Below are 8,702 nucleotides of genomic sequence, written 5' to 3'. Positions count from 1 at the left end.
ACTGTTATTTTTCCAGCAAACTGTGTCTGGGAACTGAGAGGGAGGAGGGAGCTGAACCCCCACCAACACATACACTTATTGACCCCCACAAAGAATTCTAGTAGTTTGGTGAGACATGATATCCCTTTAAAAAAAACATGTTGACTTTTCCCCAACAGTAAATCTGTATGTCTGACAATTTTGTTCTTTACTATAGTTTAAACGAGTTTGCCCAGTACTGAAGTCAGGCTTTCTGGCCTGTAATTGCCAGGGTCACCTCTGGAGCCCTTTTTTAAACATTGGCATCACATTAGCTATCCTCCAGTCATTTGATACAGAAGCTGATTGAAATGATATGTTACAGACTACAGTTAGTCCTGCAATTTCACATTTGAGTTCCTTCAGAACTCTTGGGTGAATCCCATCAGGTCCTGGGGACTTACTACTGTTTAGTTTATCAATTTGTTCCAAAACCTCCTCTAATGACACCTCAATCTGGGACAGTTCCTCAGATTCCTCACCTAAACTGAATGACTCAAGTTTGTGAATTTCCCTCACATCCTCAGCCATGAAGACTGATGCTAATAATTCATGTAGTTTCTCTGCAATGGCCTTATTATCCTTGAGTGCTCCTTTAGCATCTCGGTCATCTAGTGGCCCCACTGGCTGTTTAGCAGGCTTCCTGTTTCTGATGTACTTACACATTTTTTGCTATTACTTTTTGAATCTTTGACTAGCTGTTCTTCAGAGCCTTTTTTTGCCTTCCTTTCGCACCAGGGCAAAACCACACAGTTCTTTGGTGCAAGGCTGGGGAGCTGGGGCTGGAGCCTCTCTACTGTTAGTTATGAGTGGCTTGGAGATTATTCATGTAACTCAGCTGGGTGTGTCCCTGCTTGTGGATGGCTGTGTAAGCAGAGTACCTGCCAGAGTTTTGCACCCCGGGGATCCCATCACTGGAGGTCTGTCCTTGGGCTAGTCCCAGAAAACAAGTCACATGTGGCACTGATTTGGATCCTTGCAGCACATCATTGGGCTCTACGCACTGTGCAGAGTTACAGGCAGCGTGTGGTCCCTGGTAAACAAGGAAGAGGGGTCGGTCCTGGGGCCGGTTTTGTTCAACATCTTTATTAATGATCTGGATGATAGGATGGATTGCACCCTCAGCAAGATCGCAGATGACACTAAGCTGGGGGAAGAGGTAGATACACTGGAGGGTAGGGATAGGGTCCAGAGTGACCTAGACAAATTGGAGGATTGGGCCAAAAGAAACCTGATGAGGTTCAACAAGGACAAGTGCAGAGTCCTGCACTTAGGACAGAAGAATCCCATGCACCGCTACAGTCTGGGGACCGACTGGCTAAGCAACAGTTCTGCAGAAAAGGACCTGGGGGTTACAGTGGACGAGAAGCTGGATATGAGTCAGCAGTATGCCCTTGTTGCCAAGAAGGCTAATGGCATATTGGGCTGTATTAGTAGGGACATTGCCAGCAGATCGAGGGAAGTGATTATTCTCCTCTATTAGGCACTGGTGAGGCCACACCTGGAGTATTGCCTCCAGTTTTGGTCTCCCCAATATAGAAGGGATGTGGAGAAATTGGAGAGAGTCCAGTGGAGGGCAACAAAAATGACTAGGGGGCTGGGGCACATGACTTACGAGGAGAGGCTGAGGGAACTGGCTTGTTTAGTCTGCAGAAGAGAAAAGTGAGGTGGGATTTGATAGCTGCTTTCAACTACCTGAAGGGGGGATTCCAAAGAGGATGGAGCTGAGATGTTTTCAGTGGTGGCAGATGACAGAACAAGGAGCAATGGTCTCAAGTTGCAGTGGGGGAGGTTTAGGTTGGATATTAGGAAAAACAATTTCATTAGAAGGGTGGTGAAGCACTGGAATGGGTTACCTAGGGAGGTGGTGGAATCTCCTTCCTTAGAGGTTTTTAAGGCCCAGCTCGACAGAGCCCTGGCTGGGATGATTTAGTTGGTGTTGGGCCTGCTTTTGAAGAGATGACCTGCTGAGGTCTCTTCCAACCCTAATAGTCTATGAGTCTAAGAGAAGGCTGAAAACTGAGCTGTGTGTAAACCTGTTTTTGTGGCTGTAGATTTTAGCAGTTTCTTTAATAAATTCCTCCTGTTTAAGAAGGACGGAAATTCCATGTATCATGACAAACAAATAGCCTCACGGCATCTAACACAATGCAGAGGAGCAATGCCAGTGCATGGCCAGAGCAATGCTGCTGAGTGGGTGTGGGGGAGGTCAGGACTCCCGGTTCCTATTCTCGATTCTGCCACTGACTCATTGGGTGACCTTGGGTAAATCACTTTACCTCTGCGTGGCTCAGTCCATCGATAGCATGGGCATAACGCTGCCTAGCAGCCTCGCTAAGGAGATTCTAGATGTAGTGATCAAAAGTGTCATGCAGAGCGTATGTTAGACTCAACTTCACTGTTCAGCTTCAGCCCCTGGGCAATCGCTGCCCTGTAGTTCTAGATAAGTTGCCGTTTATATGTGTAAATACCTGGCTAATGGTAGGTCTCCTGTTTATCTTCCTCCCTGTGGGGCACCGAAGCCATCCCGGCTTCTGCCCAGAATCCCAGTGCAGGGACCCTGCCTGCTACAGACTCCCAGTCGGGAAGAACAAAAGGGAACCAAAAGCTAAAGAAATAAGACACACAATGCTTTCTTCCCTCAGGACTTTGTAGCTGAGCTTTAGGACCCACAAGCTGTATGATGCACAGTCTCACTCGCCGGCAACACAACCCTGGTCCCAACCCCCAGATTCTTTTACACAGCTTCCTGGTTTCCCCCCCCGCTTCTCATCCGCCTGTCAGCCCCAGCGCTGTTGCCTTTCTGCACTCACTGCAGGCTCCTTGTCAGCCTGCAACTGCTCCTGTCCCAGCCCCAAAGCAGAGGGAGTGCATCTGGGCAAGGAGGGAGGTCGAGATGATCCAGAAAGATTATGGGGTTGGGGAGGAAAGGAGGAAGCACCAGGGATGTGTCTCTGGGGAAAGTGGCAGAACAGAGGTGGGGCCGTGTGGATAGAGGCGGAGAAGGGAGCGGGGACTTGTGGGAGTACTTGAGGCAGGGGGAGGGGCCTTGGGGAAAGAGATGGAGCAGGGGCTAGGAGCTTGGGGAATAGGCGGGGAAGGGCACATGGCCTCAGCGGTCCAGTTACCAGCAATTAGAATGGTGCCAATCCTGTAAGTTAGTGAGTTCTACACAGACAAATTCCTCAGTTTGTCATGCTGAAACAACAGGTCAGGAAAGGGATTATTGTCATTTTGACTGTCCGGTCAGTGATTCAGGGAAGAGGGCCCAAGACCATGTCACCAGCCAGCTCTGCATAGAGGTCTGAGACCCAGAGCACAAGGAGAAAAGTTTAGGTCCCTTCATGAGTAAAGAGCTGGAGCAGCCTCCCACGGATCTCTTTAGTCCTCACCCCATAGATGATGGGATTTAGCGCGGGGGGCATCGAGTGGTACACGTTGGCAATGAGAACATGGAAATGCCCAGGCACATTCTGGCCAACCCGGTACATGAGGGAGGACAAGAGACCTGGTATATAAAAGGCTAAAATGACAAAGAAGTGGGAGCTGCAGGTCCCAAAAGTCTTGAGCCGGGCATCCTTTGTGGGGAGGCTAAAGATGGCCCTGAGGATCTGGGTATAGGACACGGCAATCAAAATCACATCCAGACCCATCACACAGAATAGCACAAAGAGGCCGTAGTAACTACTGACACGGGTGTCGGCGCAGGCCAGATTCAGCACGGCTATATGCATGCAGTATGGCTGGGGGATGATGTTGGTTCTGCAATATGGCCACTGCCTCGCCAGGATGGGAATGGGCAGTACAACCGCGCAGCCGCGCAGCAACACAGCCAGGCCGATCTTGGCCACAACGGGGTTTGTCAGGATGGTGGAATATCTCAGGGGGTCGCAGATGGCCACGTAGCGATCCAAAGCCATGGCTACGAGGATCCCAGACTCCATCTCTAAGAAGCAGTAAATGAAGTACATCTGGGTGAAGCAGGCACTGAAATCAATCTCCCTGGAATTGAACCAAAAGATACTTAGTGATTTGGGCAGGGTAGATGTAGTCAGGACCAGGTCAGTGACAGCCAGCATGGAGAGAAAATAGTACATGGGCCCATGGAGGCTCGGCTCCGTCTTAATGATGAACAGGATGGTGAAGTTCCCCAAGATGGCTATGATGTACATGGTGCAGAAGGGGATGGAGATCCAGACGTGGGCTGCCTCCAGCCCAGGAATGCCCAGCAGGATGAAGGTGGAGGGGTTCTTGAAAGCAGTTGTGTTGGAATCTGACATAGAGTAGGGGAGAAGGTGTCCAACTCTGAGACAGAATGGTGTCTCCTGCATGTACCGTACGTTCCCGTAACTTCCTGTATTTGCCCAGGGTCTAGGGTGATGGTTGCATGAAAAATGCCTGTATGGAGACACAATGTTAATTTGAGACATTAAATGTACCACTGGAAGCTTTTCTAATGGGTGAAGCAGATTGGTTGCTCTTCACACATTGAAAAATGACATTTTCATTATTCAGGTAAATGAATTGTGAACACATGACTCTACTAAGGCCAATTCCATATTTTATGGTGCCCCCTGCCTCAATAATTCCTATACATCCTGATGTGGGAAACCTCAATAGGGACCAGCAGGAAACATGAGTGTGGATACTGGTTATCCTCCATTGTTCCTTAATGCAACGAAACCCAGGATAGAGAGTCCATGCTGAAGGGAGTTCCCCATTCACCCAGTTGCTCAAAATCTGAGAGTGGAAAAAAACCAAAGTTTTGACAAAACATGTACCAGAGACAAACTAGAACACACTCAAAGGAAAGACCTGGGCGTCATTGATAGCAGCTCGACGGAAACACCAGCTCATTCGCATCAGTGGCCAAAACGAAGACAATGTTCAGATGCCTAAGGAATGGGATGGAGAATACCCTGCTCTGGACATGCACTCAGTTTTGGTCGCCCAGTCTCTATAAAGGATAGAGCAGATAGAAAGGGGATTTCTGAGACTGGCTATGAGAATGGGGGAGGCTGCCAGATGCAGAATGAAAAGTCTGAGACTGTTTAGTTTAGAGAAGAGACAAAGAAGGGGGCTTCTGATAGAGGAGAGGAAAATAAAGAACAGAACTGATTACATTCAAATGGAAAAACAGAGAACAGTTGCCAACCAGTAACATCTATGGACACTATGTTTCAAAAGGGCTAATTCCCCAAAGCTGAAGCAAATTAGCAACAAAACTGATGGGGAGGAAAAATTTTGAGAGAAAAATGTGAATGAGAATTGGGTGTTCTTTATGAAGAGTTTATTAGATAGCTCAGAACCCACAATTCCACAGTCAAGAGTGTACACAACTTTGGCTAAAAACTCTGTTCAGTGACAAGGTGAAGGTGGCGGGGGGGAGAAATATATAAATGCACACACAAATAACTGGCTCTGTAATCTAGCGGAGAAATGCAGAGCAAGGCCCAATGGATGGAAGATGAAGCCAGACAAATACCAGCTGGAAGTAAGGGCCAAATTTTTAACACTGAAGGTGATTAACATTTGGAACAAACTGCAAAGGGAAATGGTGAATTCTCCAGCTCTGCATGTCTGTAAATCCAGACTGGACGTTGTTACTGGAAGATCTGCTTGAGGACTTGTTTACACTTAAAATGCTACAGTGGCCCTGCCTTATCGCTTCAGAGTAGACACTACTTATACCAATGGTTCTCGCATCCACACAGGTAATCCATCTCCTCAAGAGGTGGTAGCTAAGTGGATCGAAAAATTCTTCCATTGACCCTATTCCAACTATATCGGGGTTAGGTTGATATAGCTACAGCTCTCAGGGGTGTGGATTGTTTCGCTGTTGCAAAAAAAAGCAAATGCAATTTTTGGATGCATTAGCAGAGGCATCGCATGCAAGTCAAAGGAAGTGATAATGCCGCTGTACTGGGTGCTGGTTCGGCCTCAGCTGGAGTACTGTGTCTAATTTTGGTCACAAGTGTATAGGAAGGATGAAGAGAAACTGGAAATGACCAGAGGCAAGCAACAAAAATGATGAAAGGGAGAGAATTCAAGCCATATTAGCAAAGGCTGAAGGGACTGGGTATTTTTAGTTTGGAAAAAAGGAGACTGAGGGGGACATGACAGCAGTCTTCCAGGATTTCAACAATTACCACCCCACCATCAAATTCAGCCTGGACCATTCCACACAAGAGATCCACTTCCTGGACACCACAGTGCAAATAAGCAATGGTCACATAAACACCACCCTATACCGGAAACCTACTGACCGCTACACTTACCTACATGCCTCCAGCTTCCATCCAGACCACATCACAGGATCCATTGTCTACAGCCAAATTCTAAGATACATTTGCTCCAATCCCTCGGATCTCTATCAAGCGTTTTTAAAACTACAGTACACAAAGTGAAGAAACAGATTAACACAGCCAGATGGGTACCAAGAAGTCATCTACTACAGGACAGGCCCAACAAAAAAAGTAACAGATCGCCACTAGCTGTCACCTACAGCCCCGAAATCTCCAGCGCATCATCAAGGATCTACAACCTATTCTGTAGAACAATCCCTCATTCTCACAGATCTTGGGAGACAGGCCAGTCCTCACTTACAGACAGCCCCACAACCTGAAGCAAATACTCACCAGCAACTACACAACAGAAACGCTAACCCAGGAAACAATCCCTGCAAAAAACTTCATTGCCAAATCTGTCTGCATATCTATTCAAGGGACACCATCATAGGACCTAATCACATCAGCCATACCATCAGAGGCTCGTACACCCTCACATCTACCAATGTGATATATGCCATCATGTGCCAGCAATGCCCCTCTGCCATGTACATTGGCCAAACCGGACAGTCTCTATGCAAAGAATAAATATACACAAATCAGACATCAAGAATTGTAACATTCAAAAACCAGTAGGAGAGCACTTCAATCTCTCTGGACACCCAATGACAGACTTAAAACTGGCAATTCTTTAACAAAAAATTAAAACAGACTCCAATGAGAAACTGCAGAACTGGAATTAATTTGCAAACTTGACACCAAGTTAGGCCTGAACAAAGACTGGGAGTGGATGGGTCACTACAAAAAGTAATTTTCCCTGTGCTGATACTCACTCCTTCTTGTCAACTGTTGGAAATGGGCCACCTTGATTGCACTGGCATCATTAGCACTACAAAAGTAATTTTCCCTCACTTGGTATTCACCCCTTCTTGTCATCTGTTGAGAATAGGTCACATCCACCTAAAGTGAATTGGCTCGTTAGCACTGACCCCCCACTTGGTAAGGCAACTCCCATCTTTTCATGTGCTAGAATATATATTCTGCTTACTGTATTTTTCACTCCATGCATCTGATGAAGTGGGTTTTAGCCCACGAAAGTTTACGCCCAAATAAATGTATTAGTCTCTAAGGTGCCACAAGGACTCCTCATTGTTTTTGCTAATATAGACTAACACGGCTACCGCTCTGAAATAAAAAAAAGACGGAGAAAAATTTTTCACTCTTGCCACAGAGGACAGGACAAGAGGCAATGGGTTCAAACTACAGCATAGCAGATTTAGATTAAATCTCAGGATAAACTGCCTAAATGTAGGCACAGGAGGACAATGGAACAGATGCCTAGGGAAATCATGGAGGCTCCTTTATTGCAGGTTTTCTAAAGGGGGCTGGCAGTGATCTGACCTGCATGGTTTAGACATAACAAATCCTGAATCTTAGCAGTGGATTAGATTAGCTAACCCTGGCGGTTCCTTCTCACCCTATGGCTCTATGATTCTATGATATAAAACTCCAGCATAGAACAGGCGTTAGTCAATCACAAGGGATTCATTAATGGATTGGCCACTGGAGGTAGTGCTGGTGGCACCATCGTTAATTAAGGCTGTCTGACACCTTCAATTAGGAGACCTCATTTTCAGTTGTTTATAAGTTTGCCAAACTTTAACCATTTGGACTGAAATTTCACATGCTGGGTGTCTGCTTCCGGCTGAAATCTATTTTTGAATTTTCGGCATAACGTTTGAGCCTATTCTCAAATGAAGCTAGGAGAAAAGGTGTGTTGCCCATGCTGAAACAGTCTTAGAATTGTTCGAGTGAGGAGCCCAAGCACCTCCATGGGTATAAAAGTCAGGTAACAGCCCCCGCTCCCCCGTTAACAACCAGGCCTGAAATGCAAGAGGAGGAGGTGACAGTGTCTCTGCATTAACACAGCTGGCTCCTGAGGTCTTTACTCAGTTCTTACTCCCAAGGGAGTTTTGCGTCTGTGGGGCCTGGATAAACTATGGGCTAGGGCCTCAAAATTTTGGCCTTGTATTGTCCATCTACTAACACCTTTCATCCTGAAGAATCCACTGTGGCACTGAAATGCAGCCACCTTGGGGTGGAGGCCATCAGCCTGGGAGGGCACAGCAAAGATGGACATTTTAACCAATGATACTGAAGCAAACTCATCCCCTGTGGCAAGGGCCCTTGGATGTTTCATGGCTGTGCAGAGCAGAAAGGACCACAAACCTATTCTCTGTCCCATCACGTCCACGTTGCACTGGGTATGTCGAGCAGGTGAGCGCCTCAGTAAGAAGTGGGTACCTGTGAATCCTTAACCAGAAGTGCCTTCCCCAGGAATCCTCCTCAGGTAGCCGTGTCCCACACGTCTCTCACCCCAGCATCTGCAGCAACATC

At 47.0% G+C, this 8,702-nt stretch overlaps 1 protein-coding gene across 1 annotated transcript; it reads right to left on the bottom strand.

The window, feature by feature from the left end:
* Positions 1-3,350: 3,350 nt before the first annotated feature.
* LOC135972294 (olfactory receptor 52R1-like) lies at positions 3,351-4,349 on the bottom strand. The gene has a single exon (XM_065549760.1). It carries the CDS (start codon positions 4,347-4,349, stop codon positions 3,351-3,353), a length of 999 nt encoding a protein of 332 aa, XP_065405832.1.
* Positions 4,350-8,702: the final 4,353 nt, after the last annotated feature.

Source organism: Chrysemys picta, chromosome 1, assembly GCF_011386835.1.
Source record: "Chrysemys picta bellii isolate R12L10 chromosome 1, ASM1138683v2, whole genome shotgun sequence".
NCBI lineage: Eukaryota > Metazoa > Chordata > Testudines > Emydidae > Chrysemys > Chrysemys picta.
The sequence above is the reverse complement of the archived record's forward strand: the minus strand, read 5'-3'. Positions and strand labels throughout refer to the sequence as shown.